This window comes from Daktulosphaira vitifoliae, unplaced genomic scaffold (assembly GCF_025091365.1).
Source record: "Daktulosphaira vitifoliae isolate Bord-2020 unplaced genomic scaffold, ASM2509136v1 Scaffold_5, whole genome shotgun sequence".
In the NCBI taxonomy this organism is placed as follows: domain Eukaryota; kingdom Metazoa; phylum Arthropoda; class Insecta; order Hemiptera; family Phylloxeridae; genus Daktulosphaira; species Daktulosphaira vitifoliae.
Window position 1 is genome coordinate 14,901,882 of NW_026099576.1, and position 22,534 is coordinate 14,924,415.

At 24.0% G+C, this 22,534-nt stretch overlaps 1 protein-coding gene across 3 annotated transcripts in view; it reads right to left on the reverse strand.

Moving 5' to 3' along the window:
- The window catches only part of LOC126907442 (prolyl endopeptidase FAP-like), a 117,569-nt gene that overhangs the window by 65,222 nt on the left and 29,813 nt on the right, over positions 1 to 22,534 (reverse strand). For 2 of the 3 annotated variants that reach the window (XM_050688727.1, XM_050688726.1), the window contains exon 2: positions 9,464 to 9,734. The exons of the other annotated variant lie outside the window; for it this stretch is intronic. In XM_050688727.1, coding sequence (XP_050544684.1) covers positions 9,464 to 9,526 — 63 coding nt within the window. In that variant the 5' untranslated portion in view covers positions 9,527 to 9,734. The remainder of the gene's footprint in view (positions 1 to 9,463; positions 9,735 to 22,534) is intronic. 3 annotated transcript variants of the gene reach the window in all.

A 22,534-nucleotide genomic window follows, 5' to 3' on the forward strand; every position in this document is an offset into this window, starting at 1 on the left:
ATACAAATAGTAATCTTCTTATAAGTTTTCTAAGGACTATTATTCTATTTAATACAACAATTGAATAAATAATATACATAGTAGTTTATTAATCATTGACCATTAAATTTATCCTAATATAATAATGTTGAAAATATTTTTTTTTTTGGTTTATTGAGTAATATTTATACTTTTTTTGTTTCACTCTTTATCTCTAATAAGTATATAAATTTTATTTAAAATAGCAATGTACAGAATGATTCATCTGTCGAGAAGGACTTTATTCAACGAAAAATATAAATAATATAAATTAATTATTTAATAGATAACAATCTAATTAAGAACATGACTGGTCGATAACAACTTTTGGACCAGTATTTCGGAAGTTTTTATTAATTTTATATCTAGTCGAGAAGAAGAGTGCGGTCAGGAAATGACTAGTAATAAAAATAACAATACCCGCGTCTCACCTCCATTCATCACTATAAAATGTTAAAAATATTAATTATGTTTTTATCATGATTATACTTGCCGGTAAAAATCTTGATAGTATACAAACTTATGAGCTTTGTTTTATAAATAAAAAATTTGTTCATTAAATGTTAGTCTAGAGTCGTAAATAATACCTAAATCTTTGTACTAATATTTCTATCTTAAAATACATATATTATCCGAGTTAACTTTTAAAACAATATATGGCATAATACCCAAAAATCATATATTTTTCTCAATATACTTTGAAAATTTAAAGAAATGTGCTTCTTTAACCAAAGATTTATCAAACAGCATTCTTCAAAAAAAAAAAAATTACTGTAGAGCTGTAGTTGCATCTCAAATTCTAATCATTATTCAATGAAATTAATTTCTTTTCAAACACACGGCTTTCAACAATACAGTTTTGGAAAATATGATCTTTCTAACACATGACCCGTTCCGTTGCACAGTATTCGCAATAGTGTTGCTATAACTATTAGATTTAAGCTACACCTGTCACTAAAAATAATATAAATATTTATTTATTATTAATTTTTGATAATGTTCTAAAAAAATAACTTACTTTATACTACAAAGAAAGTAGTGTAAAAAAAGGGAAGTTAAAAATATTTCAATATTAACTGGTTTATAAGAACTGTACATTTCTCTTTATTACTGGGGCTGAGTGTAGTTTATTAAATTTAAGTACTAAAAGGTTCAACTTGACACGTTTTTTTATTTTTTGACGTATCATTGAGCAAATTTGAACCAGTAGGAAAGGTTGTAATCACATATTCGAACACAAAAAATACACTGTAAAGTAAAACTAACAGCTTCTCAGTTACGCATCAAAGCTAAAATAACTTAACTCGTATCTCGCCTCAGTCTATGAATTAAAGTGTAATAACTTCAGAATATATGTTCCAAAGTTGTAATCGACCCGTCATTACCATAATTTGGTTATTTTCTATTGTGTGAGCTAGTTAATTATGCATGTACACATTAAAAAAATTAAACTGACAAATAAATGTATCTAAATATTTAATCACTTATAAAGCAAAAAATAAATAAAAATATTCTTAAAATAATTATTATTTTAGGAGAAATTTAGTGTTCAACTATAAATCAATAACCCTGTATGTCCTTTGACATGGAGAAATATTATTATCATTATATATTAATAACAGAATATTCATTTCTTTTAATTTATGTATTTTTTCTCTCAATATTATATTTTAGGAATATATTTTTTTAATATCTTGTAAAATTCTATAACTTACTGCTATATTTCCCTATAAAACTACGGAAGCTTTTCAATTAAAGCTCTAACTAGGTCAGTATATATTATACGTTAAGCTAACAAGGAAATAAATATGATGTAATAAGAGAATTGTTAAAAAATGTAAGCAACGAGAATCGTGGCATATTAGAAACTTAGTTCGACATCCGGCGTATAAAAACAGAATTTCTCACCACAGCTATGTACTTCCTGTATGTTTGAAATACAGTAAAAGTAGTATATTGAATTTTTTTTTTTGAGTTCATTTTTTATTTCTTATAAAAAAAACTGCTATGCGATATTTTTAACGTACTGTGAGTTTAATCAACTACACTGATACACTATTTCAAGGATACGTCAGTCATTTTTTAACTAACTCCGTCAATTGTAATGCATTATTCAAAATAGACTGTCAAACCCTTTTCAGATGATGAAAATGTCAATGATATAAGAGATCGCAGAATAATTTCCCACAACGTGTCAGGTTCAGTCGTTTTAAAATGGCTTGCTAGTTTTTTACAATATACCTTATAGTCATTTTTAGAAGACATTACATGCTTTAATAATTTAAATTTTATAACATTCATTTTTTCTTAAAAATAAATGTTTTTACCAATATGAAATAAGTAGTAAAAAATAACTGTAACGGGTACATTTAATACAGGTATATTTAAAAAACCCAGTACAGGGGGGTCGCGGCACAGTGGTGACGTGGCATAGATGGATCAAGAATAACGATATCTGACAGTAATTAAAATCACTATAAAAAAAAAACGCTTCGATGCAAATCTATATAAATTATAGTATATATTTGAGTTAAAGAAAATATATTATGTATGAAATGTTAAGACTAGGATATAAAAAAAAGTTATGAATTACAATTTAGTATTTATTATGAGATATTATATTTATTCAATTCTGACATGTACATATATTAATTGGCGTTGTATTTAGTTAATTGAAAATAAAAAAAATGAGTACCATTTCTAAGTAATAATTATAATTTCAAAATTTTACTTATGAATAAATATATTATTTTACTTATATGTATTAGTTTATGAATACAAAGCCAAAATGATACATTGTATTAACAAACAATATAGTGTTTCTCTACTAATAATATCTACACGAAATTCGTGTAAGTTACCACGAGTAAAACGAAGTTTATTTTGTTACATACTATGTTATTTTGATATTTTAAACTTAAATTAAAGAAAGAGTCCAAAAGTATAAAAAAATAATATCAAAGCGTATTCAGCAAATCGCATATAAACCTTTCTTTATAATTATATAAATAATTAATTATAAGAGTGTCACACATAAAATCTAAACACATCATTGTATTTATTGTTATAAAATATATAAGATTGTATTATATCATAACTCAATTATGTAAAATGTATATAAAAAAAACGTATTTGTTGCAAATTTTCCTGTATTTTTTGTATTAACAGCAAATGTTTCGCTTTATATTTACTCACATACACAAAGTTAACATTTTTTAAATCACTAAAAAAGGTTTTTGATAGTTAAAGTTTCTTAATTGTAAGTTCAATAAAAAAAAAGTTACACTTCGAAGTTCAGTTTTTTTCCAAAAATTAAAAAACCCAACTTTAAATATTGAAAAAATCGGTCAAACTTGATAGAACATTCATTAATTTTGCACAACTCTAATTAAACATTATGAAATAATTTTAGATTAAAGTAAAAAAAAAATTATTTTTTGTTTTTCATGACGATTTTATGTGCAATTACTAAATAGTAATTATCTCAAAAACTAGATGTAATAGAAAAAATCTGAAACCAGATTTAGAATCACCGTCGAAATTCCTTATGGAATACATATAAGAATTGTAAACATTGTAAACATTGTTTGTTATTTGTTGACCTTAATTATTTTTTAAATAACAATATGAATAAAGCCAAAAAATTTTTTACCATTTTAAATTAAATATAATAATATTTACAACATTTTTTTTTTGTTAAACAAAAATAATCTTGGAATAAGAAGCGATAAATTTAACAACTTCATTGAGAGACGAAAAATATTTATTACTCTCAAAAATAACTTTTCTCATAAAATCGCAACATAAAAGTTTTAGTATTTTTTCGCACATGGAAATATATTTTTACCATTACTATTTCACAGAATTCATAGTATATCTTACATTTATCATAGTATATCATCAATTTTATTCGTAGAGAGGATAGTTTTATTTTACATATTTAAACATTGTACCTTGTTATACTATTTTACAGCCCACTTTTTTTTATTGCACTTCGATATCCAATATCAATTTAAAATCAATTACTATAAAAAAAAAAAAAAGTTGTTTTTCTTTGACTGAAAAATCCTAATAACTATTAAATTATTGAAATAATGAAAATTATATCATTGTTATAAAGTGATTTTACAAAAAATTGAGAACTTATGTTCACAGTAAGTTGCGGTTTATAAAAACTTAATAAAAAAAAATGTTAGAATAAAAATTAATATTTCAAAATTATTTTATAGTGCATTTGCATCACAAAACGTAGATAACATTTTTCATAATGTTTTTTTTTATTTTTAGCTTTCCAATTTGGACTGGCTAATATTTTCCTATTAAACAAATAAAGCCATTTAACAATTACAAAATACTAGTTTGTATATTTTGTTTAGTGTTATCAGATGATACCTTTCCAAAGCTATTGTGGGAAGGGTAACTTTTTTTTCTAAGTGTATCTCTTTAAATTTATCTGTAACACATACGAGCCCACGTAAATTAAAGTAGATATGTTATTTTTACGTGTCATATGGATAACTATTATCTTTTTTGAAGTAAACATTTAAACTGTTTTCCAGTAATAAAAATGATTTCGTGACTTTTATGAATTATTGCTATATGGGTCAAAAAGAGTCTGTGAAGGTTTTATGTTCACTCCCTCAGCTCTTCCTAGCAAGTACACTTGAAAATTGCTTGTTCACTGGTTTTTAACATGACAGCGTCCATATCTTTTGAAGCTTGGGGGAAGAACATTTTAGTTGCTTGAGATACTAAGTACAGTTGGGTTGAATAACAATATCCCAAAGAAGTAATAAAAGTTTACCAAACTCAAGTTATTATTTTGAATTGGGTCTGTTTTTCAGCATGTTATTACACAGACTGCCAACGTAAATAACAAGTTTTCCTTTTCTATTGTAATACTATCAACTCTTTTTTTTTTTTATCCTACAACGTGGACCACGTCTTATTTCACTCCTAGTAACGTATATTTTTAATACTTATCCATATTTTATTTCTATCAACAAAACATTTTTGTCGTTTTATAAATACGTTGTTAAACGAACAAGGCCCTCGTATTTGTATCATACAAATTTTACATTATGCGATTGTTTACTGTACTCCTATTAAATTTACACGCTTTGCTTTATTTCACACTAAGATATTTTAATAAATCTTTTTTAATACTTTCTTTACCAACTCAACTAGAAAATGAGACAGTAAAAGTTATAATTAGACTAATAAAATTTATTTGCAGCATAACTATTGATGAATAAATTCAACCTAGATTATACATAGACAATTAATCAACATTTCGGTTAATAAAAACCGATAGAGTTCATAGAAACAGATAATCAGAGAGCTGACATAATGACAAAGTCACACCCAAAAAATTGTTTTAGAAGCATCGGTAGCAATGGGTGTTAAACAAATAAAATGTTAAGCTTATAAAAATTATTATTTAAGGGTGCATGTTAAAAATATAGTTAATTATTTGTTATCTATGTTATATTACTGATGCGTAATGAATCACGTCAAATATTTAACGTTCGTCGATCCAAAATTAACCTTGAGTTTAAATATTGAAATAGACATTACTGACAAATAATATAGTTTAAATTAAACTTAATATGTTCACATTATGGAGGTAAAATCGATATCACGATGATTCGTTCTTCTAAAATAACGAACTGGCAAATGTATTTAAACGGCTGATACATTTGAAATATGGGTTTAATTAAATGCCAAGATTTTCTAAGCTATTTGATAAATTAAGACGAAAAATCCTATTTTAACTTGATAATATGAAAGAAAACAAAAATTACAATCAATTCTCTTCTAATAATTATTTTATCTGATCAACCTTTAGCGTTTAAGATTATTTATAAGTTTGGATGAAAGTAAAAATTCATCATTAATTTGTTTTTTAATACCGAAGGTAGCAAACATCTGTTTTAATAGCTCGTACATTATTTCCAATGTTTTATCAATAAAAATTTACCACGCCGGTGATTGAAAATATAAGATAGTAAACATTCGTTGAATATATGAATATGAGACTATTAATAGATATACGTTATTTCAGATAAGATTTCTGTAGTTAAATTCTATTTTGGTTAATAAAATTAAATTTATATAACAAAATGTAAAATGAAGACTTCTTTTATTTTTAACAATGATAAATAAAAAGCAAATTTATTTATATCAAACTTTAATATGTTGAACACATGAACATTTGATTTGATAAAAATAATTATTACAACAAAATTGATCATATTTTTTTTTCTAGCATATGAAATTGTATTCATGTAAATTATTCTACTCATATATATCATATATGCTTATTGTGCTCATTGTACAGATTGTATATTTCTATAAAAAAAAAAAAATCATATAAAATTAAAAAAGGAGTTCCATTTAATAATATTAAAGTTAAGGTTTTCATCCTCTAAGGGAAGAAAACAAATAATTTAATTACATATTATTGTAGAATTTTCTGAATCATATTAATCCCCTCGCAAAAGTTTTAATATTTCAATAGTTCTGAGAAAACGAGTGTCTTACACAAAATCGATCAATATGTATTTTTATGTTTTACTTTAATTTAATTCAACAATAAAAAAATTGTAGCATTAGTTTATTTTTTAAATGGAGGGGTATAAAATATTTTAACATAACAGTTATATGAAATACTTAATGTATATTAGGCAAGCCATTATATTTATATTGCGTGTTTGAATATTATTTATTGTTATACTATTTTAAAATTCAAATATAGGAATATACAAGTCATTTTCTTATACTAAAATAGATTATTTTTAACAATAGAATTATTGCTGAGTTACAATTATTTATTTTATAATTTCTGTGTCTTTGTAATATATTCGATAGCATAATTCTTGCTGTGTTGCCAGAATAAAATTTAATGATACATAAAAGATTTAAAATTATATTTTTTTGACATTTAACTTGAGTAATTTTTTTATGTCAACATTATATGATTTTGTCAGAATTAATCATTTCAAATGAAGAATAAAAGAGTTAATCAACTTCAAATAAAATCATGGTATCTGATGTGATGCGATTTAAGAGAAATGTCCAAGTTTGAGAATATTTATCAGGCAACAGATATTTATAATCTTATAATTACACTGTTAAATTATCATATACATAGGCTAGCACTATAAATATTAAAAGAAAACTACACAATAGTTTTGAATAATAATAAATTGGTGATATTTTGAAGTATTGGAAATATGAAAATCATTTTGGCTAAGATTATAATAATTTTATAGTGCGGTTGAAATTTTTAAATTCATAATCAAAATTTAATTTCATTGAAGAAATTGGTTTATACATCCATTTTTATTTTGAGAATAGTTAATATTTTACCAGAAAAATTTTCCTAAAAAATATATGATATTCCAAATAATACCATTTCGATTAATGTTAACTAATTTAAAATAAATATGACAGTCAAATGAACCAACTTGGGACAGTTAAATATCTATTACAGCACTAATAAAATATTTACAAGTATATTTAGATACACAGAATATTTTTTCACGAAAATTAAGTGATATAAACTTTCAAATATTTAACTTTCCCGAGTTAAACCAACGTCCCAAGTTGACAGTACTTGATGTTAGTATGTTATTCACAAATTCAAAAACAAAATTACTCTTATGGAAGAATATAAATATAAGAAAAAAACGATAAAAGCTTTACTATATTTATTAGAAGTAAATGATACTCAAAGACCGTATTTCCTCTAAGAAATCCAACATCTCCACGTATAATACCGGAAATAACAACATAAGTCGAAATTGAAAAACGTTAGAGTTGAAAATAAAAATCAGTAGATTACAATTGTTTAAGAAGAATGCACAAGCCAGTCAGAAAATACTTTCTTTAAACACTAAAAATTTAGCAAATTTTTAATTGAAAATTCATAAATCGGCACATTGTCACACGAGTGTCATTTTGATTACTTTACACAAAAAACTATTAAAATGTTCAAATTGAACTAATTTTATAACATTACTTAATATATTATATCAATATCAAGGTTGTAAAAAACTTGTTTTTTTAAAGACTGTAATGATACACTTGTACAGTATAAACGACCTTATAATAATATTGTATACACACATCGGCTGAATCACACGGTTTCGTTTACAATGTCGACACTGATTCGGTATTATCATGGAACATAAGTGAAAAACAAGGAGTGATAGGTTATGGTTTGGTGATAACGCATCTCCAATATTAACTAACGAAACTATATTAATTTCAAGATGTATCAATGGTCATATTAATGAACCACGTTAGAAAACTTAGAATATGCATAAAGTCAAACATATTCAGGCCTGAACCAGATGGCATCACCGAGAAAATGGAATTAAGGTCAAAATTAAATGTCTATCAATAATACTTGCATTATCGCGTAGTACACAATACATGAAAAATAATATGATTGTTTTTATAAGAATATTTTTATTTTTTTGTATGACGAACTCGGAAAACAATAATTAATGTTCTTTTAGCAAATTGTAAACATACCTTTTTTTTAATAAAATAAATAAATATCACTTTAACCTACTTATCACATAAACAGTTAAAATCGTTAAAATGTCACTAAAAAGGCCTATAAGTAAATTTTGAAATTTTTGGTTTAACACTACGTGTTAAAAACGTAACAACCCTGATTAATTTATTATATATATATGGCTTATATCTAAAAACTGATAAAAAATATGTTTTTGGGATTCTTTATCTTTTATTTACAGAGAAAAAAAAATAAGTGTTTTTTGTTATATATCGAAAAACTTCGTTTAAATTTTATTAAATAAATTTGAAATTTGTCTTTGTCTTTTGTCTGTCCAGAAAAATTGCTAAAATTTACCCATACATTTTTGAAAAAAAGATAAATATATATATATGGAAATAGGTCAATTGTTATAAACAGTAAGAAAAATAAAAACCCGTTTCGTTACTTACTGAACATTATATAAGTTTGGCTTGCATGTTTTTAATTTACATTGGGTAATCCTTATTTTAAGTGTCACATTTTTAAAAATTACTTTGAGCGACACAAGTTTATAATTAAAAACATAAGCTTCCTTGATATATTTATTTAAATTTTAATTAGAAGTTAAAAACAAAATATATTATTTTACTTTACTGTAATTGTTATGTGTATTTCATCAAAGTAAACAGAATAAATGCACAAATTTAAAATATGTGTAGATACTTTTTATTTATAAGACACATTCCCATTAATATAAGTAATTTAAAGAAAGAAAATAGTAACAAAGGAATGTAATTGTATTTTAACGATTCGGGAAAAGTAAATAAACTTATTTTGAACATACTTTTAGTGCGAGTGTATTTTTTTTTTTTGATGTTCACTCAAGAATTTTTGTACGAGAAGATGAAAAGTATATTTTTCTTTTATAGCACTTACTTCTAATCCTCTATCTTTACCACCTCCAGCACCACCACCTCCAGTACTTTGCATAGTATTCATTTTGGTAAAATGTTTGCTATTCCATACAATTAATCCAATTCGCAATTAATTGTTTACCAACGAATCAGACGTTGCACACCAATCGTGCAGTCATTACCAAACAAACTCACTTGGGAACTTTATATTTAATGCTATAATAAAATTGTTGCGCTTGACTAATTTTGTAAAATACATCATATCATCACAATAATTTGGCCAGGCACATTACCTAAACAAAATCATATCATCAAATATAGTAAAATTACATATTCACATTTTTTCTAATTTAATACTCATTCAGCACATGATTTTAATGGTAGAAAAATAATTATGACGTGTTCGTTTTAACAGACGATTAAGTTTATCACTACATTTAATAGTCATGTGTTTTTTAGCAATGCATTATTTTAATGTAGTTTTTCGTAAATTAATTGTATTTTACGCAAAAATTAAACTTAAACAAATATTTATTTTTTTTTTTTTTTTAACATTTAGTAAAAATTTCAAGTACAATTTAAAGTATACTAATTTCTGTATAAATATTTATAAGACGATTTCAAAAAATTTAGTCAGATCCCGTTTAGAACCAAAGCACCTATTTGGGTTCATTGATATTTAATTATTATTGATCGAAACATGCCATTATTCAAGTAATACTTTTATTACTTGTAGAACAAAGTTCTTATAGAACCATGCAAATCAAATTCGGTATTATAATATTATCTATCACGCAACAGTGTTATTCGGTAATTTAATACTAATTGCATCGTTATATTTATTGTCACGTAATGAAATAAAATTATTATTATTATTATTTTTTAATTAAACTTTTTAAAATATATCGCGAATACAATTTAAAGAATTAATTAACATTGGTTTCATTATTAAGGTATTTTTAATTTTCAGTCAAAATTGTTCAAAATTCAAAAGCGTCATAATTTAAATATAAAGTAAACTAGCAGTGGGATGTTTATACAAGAAAAAATAATCTTTCATAAGAATTCTTTACGAGAGTAATTATATGTGTTCTGTTTCATTTACACTCTATGGAAAAATCTATGTTTCGTATTACAATTCTAAACTTTGAGTTTAGCTTCGGGGTATGAACTCTCAAAGGAAATCTCCGGGTAACCCATTCCATTAGCTACTTTTTTTGAAATACCTCTATGTCGACAAAATCATTTTATTACAAAACTTGAAAGTGCAAATATTGCGGCTAAAATTACCGCTACAAATCTTTGAAGTTTTCTAAATTATACTTTATCCAGTAATACCATAAAAAAATTGATTTTGATTAAATATAAAAGAAAACTATGATAAAAAAAAGTTTAAACTGTAATTAACGCGCGATGTAAATAAAAAATTTTCTTACTAAGGCTAAAAAATTTAAAAAATAAAAGTTTAACATTGCGAATGCTCAGAGTTAGTTACAAAGTAAACGAGAACAATTATACCTAACTATACAAATGATTATATAACCTATTGAATACCTCATTAAGAGAATTTTTATTAGTATAATAATAAATTATTACACTATGTATCCTCTTGACAAAAAATTGTCAGTCAATTAACCTGTTTATTAACTGTAGGTAATAAGCTGAAAGAATGTTAAAGCAAATTATGTAAAACAAATACATATAATAAAAATTTTCCTAAAAAAAAATGTGAATTAAATCATTTATAGCTTTAAAAACTAAAATAATGATAAGTACTCTTTGAAATAGTATAATAGTCTTATAACTCTATAAAAATATACGGACATGTTTTATATTTACTATTGTAAAACGCATGAAATTTGTAAAAGCTAATGTATTTTTCAGCTTAATAAGCAAAAGGCATCACTATAAAAAACATGCCAACTACATACAATAATTAGATATTGGACTTAATTTTTTTTATACATAAGATGCATTATGAAATTGTGTTTCCCAATTTTTTCAAGTTTAAATATTAAATATTACACAATTTTAAATATTCTGTCATAAAAAATTATTTTGTATAAAATTTTCCAATTATATCTCTTTTTATATTTTTTACTAGCCAAGATGAGATATCTTGGATAGTAAAAATGTTGGAAATTATCAACTTAACACATAACTAATAACTACAATATGATCTAATTCGCAAGTATCACTTTAAAATACGTTTTTCCAAATTTCGACGATATTTTCTTGAGTGTTTAAATAAACATTTTTTATATTATACTTCTCTAAAACAATACGTTGTGCCAATTTCACACCTGCAATTATATTTTTGTCATTTATTCTGATTTTTAATATGTTGACAATAATCAATTTTCCTAGCTCAAATTTTAAATTGAAAATTAATATAATTAAATAGGAAATTTTATGAAGATTTAAAAAAAAATATTTATGTATGATATTGTATAAAATATGTATGATCTAAAACATATATAATTACTAGTTATAGTGAACTTGTAAGAAATGTTGAAAATTTAAAAGTATATTTAAAGTTTGATTTAAAACTAAAAAACATTTAATTCAAAAAGCCTTAAAAATTACTAAAAAATCACGGTTACGTACTTTGGAAATAATTTTACCATTATAAACGCTGAACACATACCGAAATTCTGACTGAAAAATACTTCCTTATATACCCCTATTTATCACCTGGAGACGTTACCACTAAGTGATGTTATCATCTAGTCGATTATCACATTTTGCTAAATTGCAAGTTTAATAAAGAATTTTCCAATGAGCCAAGATCCCAATTAATTATTCTTATTTTTTAATATTGTCTCCCTTATATTAAGTTATTTGTAATTATTTAGATTTTTAATTAGTTTTAATGGAGGATTAAGGTGACAATAATGTTCAGCCACAAGAGAATTTTGAACTTCTTGATTTTTAATGTGTCTTGAATGTTCTATAAACGCCTATGTTTTATTGCTTGTCCTACATAACATTTATTACAAATTTCACATTGTATTTTATAAAGAGCTAATTTCCCCTTTCTTCTTCTATCTTATAGTTACCAAATAAATCTCTTAAATTATTACACTTAGATGATTCTTAAAAATTCTAGCTAGCAAATTCGAAATATTCAAATAATATAAAATGGGCGACTTAATTACTTTTTGCTCCCTAAGCTAATGAGTTTGCTGGCTACCCTTCTTTCTTTATTCCACTTTTGTGTTCAGACTAATTTTGAATTAACGTTTTTGTCAACCCATTAAATTTAGCAATTTCATTTATAGCCCCTTAATCGGAATCTATTTTATTCATTGGAATATTAAGTTATCTGCAAACTATACTATTAAAAGCTACCATTTTGTATTGCTAGCTGAGATTCGAATTGTACCTGATGTGTGTTTGTTTTCCGATAAATTTTAAAAATTTAATCCATTCCTAATTTTGTAATTAATAAATCCAAAAAAAATTATTTTTTCCTCCACTTCCAATTCGTAAATAAATTTAATTATTGGGTAAAAAAAATTTTAAACTTATATAAATACCTCCATATTAAAACATTTGATTATTATTGCGAAAATATGATCTTTACACCTAAATTATCAGAAAAACACCATAATTAATTTTTCAATTTGTTTCGATTCAACTCATGAAAAGTTTTACTAAAAAAATAGCGATAGCGGATTTCCCATTGTTGTGCCTTAATTTGTTCATAAACTTTATTTCGAAACTGAAAAACATTTTGGCCTAATCATAAATTTGTTATAATAATAAGCTAATTTATATTGTCTTGTTCTTTGTATTCTTTCTTTACCCAGTCTTCAAAAATACCAATTGTTATATTTATAATAATACTGGATAATAAAACTACTATATGTTTTTTTAATGGTTTTTTGATAATTAGTAATTATCTTAAAAATTAGAGGTAATGAAAAAATTTTATTGTAGTATTGATATCACCACAAAAATATTGTTTAAAAAAGTATATTTTTGTCTTTGGCGATTAAAAAAAGCATAATTTTGCTGACCAGTGTTATTAGTGAGCAAAACGCTTATAAATCGTATAACTACAAAATTAAAATTACAATCATCCGGAACAATAATAATTTATAGAACGATTGTTATATTTCTCATTCACATGCACTCGCATTTAACATTGACAGTTGAAATAGTCTGGTTAGTATAGAAATTGGATACAATTTATATAAAACTGATTTCGTTTGTCATGTCTTTTTTATTCCACAATAGTTGATCATTTTTTTTCTGTAATTGAACTTCTATATAGCGATTAATTTATTTCGAGATAGCTCAAGGTGTTGCTCTTTTATCACTATTAAAATAAAGAAAAAATGTAATGTACATTCTAACAAAAAAAAAATAGTACTAAGAGAGTTTAATCATTACAATTAAATCTATCCCTTCTCTAACGTAGAAAATGGAGCCGATAAAATTGCATATATATTCATGTACAATAATAATATAACACCTATATCCTGAAAGACTTGAGCATTTCATGATTTTTTACTTTGAACCACCCCCAAAGGTGTTTTTACAGGGCGCTAATTAACATTACGATTAACACGCAATGATTTCAATAGTAACCGAGTGTATTGAATTTAGTATGCATTTGAATAATATATTTGGAATTAAAAAATTAAACTGTAAATTATTATTGTACCCATTGAATCCTAAATTTAACATCAACACGTTTTTCTTTAATAAGAATATTCAGCTCATGTAAAGAGTGTTTAAAATGTAAAGAAACAGTTCAATTTTTACAAGCAAGGAAAACAACATAAACCTTTTTTCTTACTTACTAAACACCCTATATAAGTAATAGTGTAGTCACTATTATTATTATTATAAAATATAATAATATTACAATTTTAATAACTCATTACATATATGTATTAATAATTATATTCATTATATGTTGGGTAAATTATAAAGTGGCATATTGTTTTATAAATTCTCTATGTTGCAACTTCTATTGTAAATTATTTACTTTAAATAAAAAATAAATAATCCTAATCTTAGACGCATAAATAATAAAAATTACTACATTTTTATAGCCCATTTGCAATAATAATAGTTATATTTTATTTGAGATCCGAAAACAATAGTAGTAGACAAGACATTGTCTACAGTTTTACTGAAACTTATATACGACTTAAAAAAAATTACCACATTTCATGACATTAGTCTATAAAAAACCCGTTATTTATTATCACAATATTGTTTCAAATAGTGAGATAACTTTGTTCAGAAAATATACAAATTATATTCAATATGAATATTAAGATATCATGAAAACAACTATTTGAAAATAGTAAAATTAAACTTAATAACAATATACATTTTAAAATTAATTATGAAATGTGAAAAAAACCATTGTTTTAATAAATAAAACTTTAAAACTATCTAAGACATACATTTTTATTTAAATATTTAAACATTTTTTACACAAATGTTAAAAATTATTTTCTCTGTAAACTATTTCAAAAAATGTAATTTTAAAAATACTGAGTTTCTTTTTAAAGAATAAAGTAAAAAATTATTTGACCTAATACATTCATATTATAACTTTTTTGCAATCACTATTGACTATACTACAAATACATTAACCTAGAATTCAAGATTCTCAATAATTTTGAATGATATATTAATATAAGTCACGTCTTCGATATGACTTTAAGTGCACTCCACGTAGCATTAGTAACTAGTCAATTTATATTTAAATTTTTCTTCATTTTCCATATAATTTGTAAATTCCAACAGACAATATAGTTATGAAAAAATATATTTTCTTTCTTAATTATTATTAATTGATATGGAATCATAACTTCCACACACAGAGTCAAATGCACTGATTTTAGTTAATAAGATTTAAAGGTTTTACTTATTATAGTCACTCAATATCAAACACCCTAGTTTAACAAAACGTTCTTAAAGCTATCTTTCGTTAAATTTCATCTCAACTCGTGTAATATTAACGCTCATCTGTGAAGTGTAAGAAAACATTTATTAAAATATGTAGTTATGATTTGTTTCGTTATTACTATTGCAAATTAAATTCATGATACAAAAATTATAAGCCTTTCAGTTTATTAAATGGATTTGCATTCCATAGGTTTTATTGGTATTAGTAATTAATGCCGTATAATCTGCATATTTTTAGCTTGTATTTAAAGTAATTCTATGTCCCTAATATATTTGATTATGCGCATAAAACGAAAAGCAAAACATTCAGCCCCTTAAAAACTTTTTCGTTAACTAATTTAAATAATTGAATAATGTTTGAATAATAACTCTACAATTTTCAAATATTCAAAACTCTAAAATAACATATTTTGCTCGTTTTCATTCGTTTAATTTATGATAAATGAATTATATTTTACTTAATTTATTTCAAGAGTTATAATTCGAAAATTTAGAATTTTATTAAAGTAAAATAATTAAAAGTAATCATTCACAATAGCAATATTATATAACATCATAATCGAATTAAATTAATTTCAAAGTACATGTAGGTATGTACAGAGTGATCAATTTATGATAATACACTCATATTCTCAGATACTTTTGAATATTTTCAATTTTTGTAAAGACATATATTGTATGATTCAAACAAAACTACAATAATATGCCGTTAAATAATTTTTTTTTTTTTGGTGACTTCATGAAGATATTACAACTACTGTATATTAAAAAACAAATGATTAATAGAAAATTGTTATTTGATATTTTTTTAAATTATAATTATGTTAAGAAAATTATTTTTAGAGAAATTGCTGGCTAGCCGTAAATGAAAACACGTTTCTAAAAATGTGAGTCTCTGTCTTAATCGATTGCTCTGCATATTATGTAATTGAAATTAATTCAATTAGATTTTTATTACTTTATTATGACTATAATTTTTGACTACTATACATTTTTTGGTACGTATTAACTAGTAATACTTTTACTAGTTAATACGTAAAAACTTTTCAGAAAAATATCTAATAAATTTCAAGAACAATTATTCATTAGTTAATAATTTTTGCCTGAATCTTACAATTCGATTTGCTAAGAAAACATTTTATGAGTACAACCAAACTAAATTTACAAACTTTTAACGATATGTATAAGAAATATAAACAATTTTCTCTTTATAACAATCTAATTTATTTTTCCATAGAATATCAGGATTCTATTTTGTTTCACCTCATATAAGATAAAAGTATATCATCATCACTTTACTGGAGTTCTTTCAAATAATATTGTGGTACTTGTTTTATACAGATAAAAAAATGAACTCCACCATGCCATAATCTCACTCAAATCGTATAGTTTTATTATATAAAGCTTTCATAATATTTACCCAACATTTAATAGAATCTATCAGATTACATCAAACAAAAACCCTACTACATTATTTGAACATTTCTTTTTACATTTGTAAGGCTATATAGCCCATTATAGTCCATTGCAACCTCTCTGAAGAAGAGGTTTCTTAAAAGTAGATACTCTAAGATGGTTAGTCCGTCACTGGATATCATATTATTTAAACAAAACCTTTAACTTAAAAGAAAACATAAAATTTATGAATTGCCAATAAACGTAACAAAAATAAGAAAAAATTTTAAAAATGGTACAAAAATATATAGAGTATTCAAAAGTTAAGGAAACAGGTCAATTGTTATAAAAAAAGAGAAAAATATAAAACTGTTTCCTTACTTACTGAATACTCTACAAAACTTCAGTCTTGGTAAGTATTTTATGAAAACAAAATTAATATGAAATATCTAAAAAAATTAATTTACAAAGGTTTTCTCAAATACTTAAATGTTAATACTATTACCATGTTAAATATTTACTATAAGTTACAAACCCAATAATTTTTATTTTTCATTAAAATTTAGAAAAGAGGTGAAAAAGTTAGTGTTCATAATTCTTCATCTTGACATTATGTTAGAATATCAGGAATTTTTTGTTCCTACAATTCTAGTAAAATTAAGTGCCATAATATATCTAATATATACATATATTATTTTATATCTTCATTTCAAGATTTAATTATGTTACTAAAATATGAAATGAAGATTAAAAATTGGTATAAATAATAAATTAAAATTTTTAGTTTATTGTTACAAGATGGGCAAAAATATATTGTTATACTTAATATTACATATTATCTGAAATACTTAACTAATTTTTATTTGAATTTTAAAATGTATTACACTTGAAAATGAAAAACATTTTTTTTTCATTTTCATGTATTAATATTAAATAAAAATCATCTGTTTAATATAAAACAAAAATACATAGATAAATATCATAAATCAATAATATCCATAAAACTTCCGTACTTATAAATTATTTTGTCTTGGTAAATTTACAATACCTAAATTGAAAATCCAGCTCAGGGAGGTCGTGGGACAGTGATGACGTAGCATAGTTGGATCAAGTATAATGATATCTGACAGTGATTAAAATCACTATAAAAAAAAACGCTTCAATGCAAATCTTTAGATAGTGTTTAATTTTAAAAAATTGGTGGATTATTCCAAAAGCTTCATGAACTGCTAGTTCCTTATTAATATCCTGATTAAGACAAAGTATGTANTCCTTATTAATATCCTGATCAAGATAAAGTATGTCGAATGAAAAAGGGATTATTAAAAAATATTATTTCTCATAAAAAAATTGTGTTCATCCATACACTTTTTAATAAGTTATAGCATTATAAAGTTAAAAATTTAAAAAACTAAAATCGAGAATTTTCACACTAAAATAGCATTCGATAGCCATTTTCACAGTGAAGACAAAATAAAGTCCGAAATTTTTTTTTCCATGATAAAGTAAATTACATTAGCTTTAATTTAAGATAAATATAAAAGTGTCAGACCTTCCGGAACATTTTCAAAAGTTAAGTTGAAAAAGTTGTCATTTTAAATCCCATTTTTATGTTTTGAATCCCCCCTGTATTTAGGGAAATGGTCCGATTTAAAAAAACAGTATGTCGAATGAAAGATCTATATAAATACTACTTCTCATAAAAAAATTGTAATGATTCATACATTTTTCAAAAAGTTATAGCNTTATGGCAGTTTTAAGTAAAAAAAATTGAAAACATTTCGAAAATTAGCGTTTTATAAATTTGTAATTTTTTGGAACTTTCCCTCATTTACGAGGAACGAGGGAAATTTTTTCAATTTTTGAGGGTAATGTATTCGACTAGATACGATTTGTGATCTTTTGACGTATCGTTGAAAGAAATCCGTTCGGTGAGAGCTGAGAAAAAGTGGTAACAGACAAAAAAAAAATAACACATAGTAAAACAAATACCTTATTAGCTTCGCATCGAAGCTAAAAATACTAAAAATAACCTTACTTACTCAAATTCTCCCTAGTAATTTATAAGTGAAATTTACCAAAAAAACTTTCGAATAAAGTCATATTTTCATGTCTATGTTTTAAATATAAAAGTTAAAATAAAAAAATTTTAATTTTATATAATAAAATTGATTCATAATTTTTACCTAAATAAATAATAAATATGAACGCTTATTTTTGATTAGAATTAACTTAAATTATTAACAAGATATAGAAAATCGACTATAAATAAATAATAGTTTAAAAGCTACTGTTCTATAACACTGTGTGGTTTACGTGGTCATAGTAACATTAAACATTCTTGACAGCGGAAACTTAATTCACTTCATTTTCCTTGTTATCTCAAAACTCGCATCCGCCTAAAGCATTATAATTTGATACGTAGCTTTCCTAGTGTTACAAGTAAGAACATTATTTACGTCGTGCTAGCAGTCCCAAGAGAACTATAACATTTCTGTCGTTATACTTTTTACAGTAGACAAATTGGAAACTATAACCATATACTCGAGTGAAACTAGAAATATTATTTATTTACATCCATGTGTATATAAAGGAAAATTATTAATATTAGAACGGATACTAAGAATGGGTTTTATGCAACGGTAAATACAAAAAAATTGTCGTTTTTAAGGACTTCCAAAGGCTATTTTTTATGAAATTAAGCTTATTTATTTTAAATTAATTTTTATAAAATTTAAATAATGAATATTCTTTGAAAATTTTGAAGGTGTAACTTGTTTAGTTAAAGTAAATATTACTGGGTGTTGCCTCATAATGAAATTAGAAACTTAGTAAATAGATTTTTTTTTATCATGTTAACTGATTCCAACATAATAAACTATAGAATTACTTACATTCAAAAAATAATTAATTAACCTGTTTTTAACTAACAATTTTTGCTTGTTCAAATTTTAAAAGAACATAATAAAAAATGCTTAACCGTGTTCAGACATAAATAAAACTGTTATATATTAAAAAGTGGTAAAGATTAAAATTATAAACACTATACACATTATACGCCATACTGTAAATAAAATTTACATTAAGTATACAAAGTGGTATAACCAAAAACAGTTCTATTTAATAGTTAATACTTTTATCAACATCCAAAAATAGCCTAAGAGTATTTTAAAGTAAAATAAAAAGTAACGATTCATGTATATCAGTAATAATATTTTATTTTTATAATTGAAATCAAAGAAACGCTTAAAAGTGTTAACATTTAAAATGCTACTAAGAAATAAATATTTGATAATAAACTATCATCTTTCATTGAATTAATTAAATATTTAGACATTTAAATCAGAATTAAATTTAAATTTAAACTGTTTATAATTATTCTGAATCACTTATGTGTCAAAACTTAATTATTTTTGTTTCAGTTGTTTTTTTTTTTTAATAATAGATATTAATGCAAAGCCAAAAAAAATTATGAGAATTCACGCTGCATAAGGTTTGCTATTTTCATACCAGGTCCAACCTGTACAAGGGTTTATTTCATGTTGATAGATTTCCACAACTCGTTTAAAAAATCCTATAATCTCATAAGTTTCTTCTACATTGAATGACATTAAATACGACACTTTTTACTACTATTATGATGCTAATGGAACTCTCATACGAAATGCATAACTGATTGACGGTAGTTTTCAATTATTTTCATAAAGATACTTCATTTGTTTTATATTACCTTAAAATATATTTCTTAAATCATTGTAACGAATTATTTTTTGATTTCCTATCTTTAAAAATTATATGATGTATCATGTAAACATGCAGTTTTGAAAAATTTTATTCATATATATGATGTATTATATCACAATCAACATAACTTAGTGGTGATACAATAACCAATAGAATGTTATGTATACCGTATAAACATCCACAATAATGGGATTGGTTCTGAACTTCCCCTGCAATATGATATCATTCTAGAAATGTTTCGAAAGGAAGTAAAATAAAGCAAAGAAATTCGCAACAGAATAGCACGTGATTTGAAATAGTAATACTCACAATAAAAAAATATTTTACCAAGTTATTGACAATATGTTCACGTTTAGAGATTATGTTTTGTTAAAAAATCATAAGAGCTCAAAAATAAAAATCGTATAACATACATATAAAGTGTTCAGTAAGTAAGGAAACGGGTTTCTATTGTTCTCATTGTTTGTAACAATTGACCCGTTTCCTTACTTACTGAATACTCTAAATACGTGAATACATGATATTTTTTTAATTATTTCAAAACAAATTACAATATACAGAGTAATGATGTTCAATGCTTTAAGATTTGAGACTTTATTTTTTATTATTACTACATCAATCAATAATCGATAGTGCTACTACATTATAAGATTATATTTCAAACCGAAATTCAGATTTCATTTCAAAACTACACTAAAAAAAAATTTGTCCCGACAATCTATCTACTATGTGCAAATTGCTGTCAAAATTTAAAAAAAGGTAGCAAAGTGGGGTCGAGGCACAGTGTAGATAAGGCATAGATGGGACAAGTAAAGATGATATTTGACAGTGATTAAAATCAATATCATAAGAAACGCTTCGATGCAAATCTGTAGATAATGTTTCATTTAGAGAAATTGGTGGATTATTCCAAAAGCAACATCAACTCTTATTTCTTTGATTATATCCTAATTAGTAATTCTTTGATTTTAAAATATAATATATGAATAAATACTAATTATAATTATTAAATTTAATATGAAAATAAAAAAGTAAAAAAAATTTAATAAGTTTAATTTCTCATGTCTTATGACCTTTATTCTATGTCAATTAAATTATATAATATTCATGAAAGTCAATATATTCTTCTAATAAGATATTTCAAAATAAAATAAAATAAAATACAAAACCTAAAATTTTAATAGAAAAATAGCATATTTTTGAATGTGGTAGCCATGAGCACATAGAAGATAGGTCATCGGGACAAATTTTTTTTTTTCATTTTATAAAAAATAAAATAAGCTTTAATTTGATATATGTTTAAAGGACGCAGTATTTCCGGAACATTTTCAAAAATTAAGTTGAAAAAGTTAGTTTTTGTAAAAAAGTTGCTATTTTAAATCCCCCCTGTGAGCAGAATAAGTGTTAGATTTTCAAAAAAAAATGATATCAAATGAAAGAAAATTACCTAAGGTTTCAATATAAAGAAATATTATTTTGATTAGTTAATATTTGAAAAAGTTATGGCAGTTTTAAGTACAAAAAACATCGTTATAAAAGGTGATTTTTATCGCAAATATTACATTTTTTTTATAATTTCGACAGCCATTTGCACATAGAAGATAAGGTGTCGGGACAAATTTTTTTTTTTCATTTTATAGTACATAAAAAAAGCTTTAATTTGATATATGTTTAAAGGACGCAGTATTTCCGGAACATTTTCAAAAGTTCAGTTGAAAAAGTTCTATTTTTTATACAATGTTTCAAAGTTTGAACCCCCCCTATATAAGGGGAAATTGTCTAATTTTAATAAAAAGTATGTCAAATGGAAGATGTACTTATAATGTATTTAGAAAAAAAAAAATTGTGCTGATACATGCATTTTTCGAAAAGTTATAGCATTTTTAAGTTGAAAATTAAAAATCGAAAATCGAAAATTTTAACACAAAAATAGTGTTTTTTTAACTACGGCAACCGTTTACATGCAGAAGATAAAGTGTCGGGACAAATTTTTTTTTTTCATTTTATAGTACATAAAATA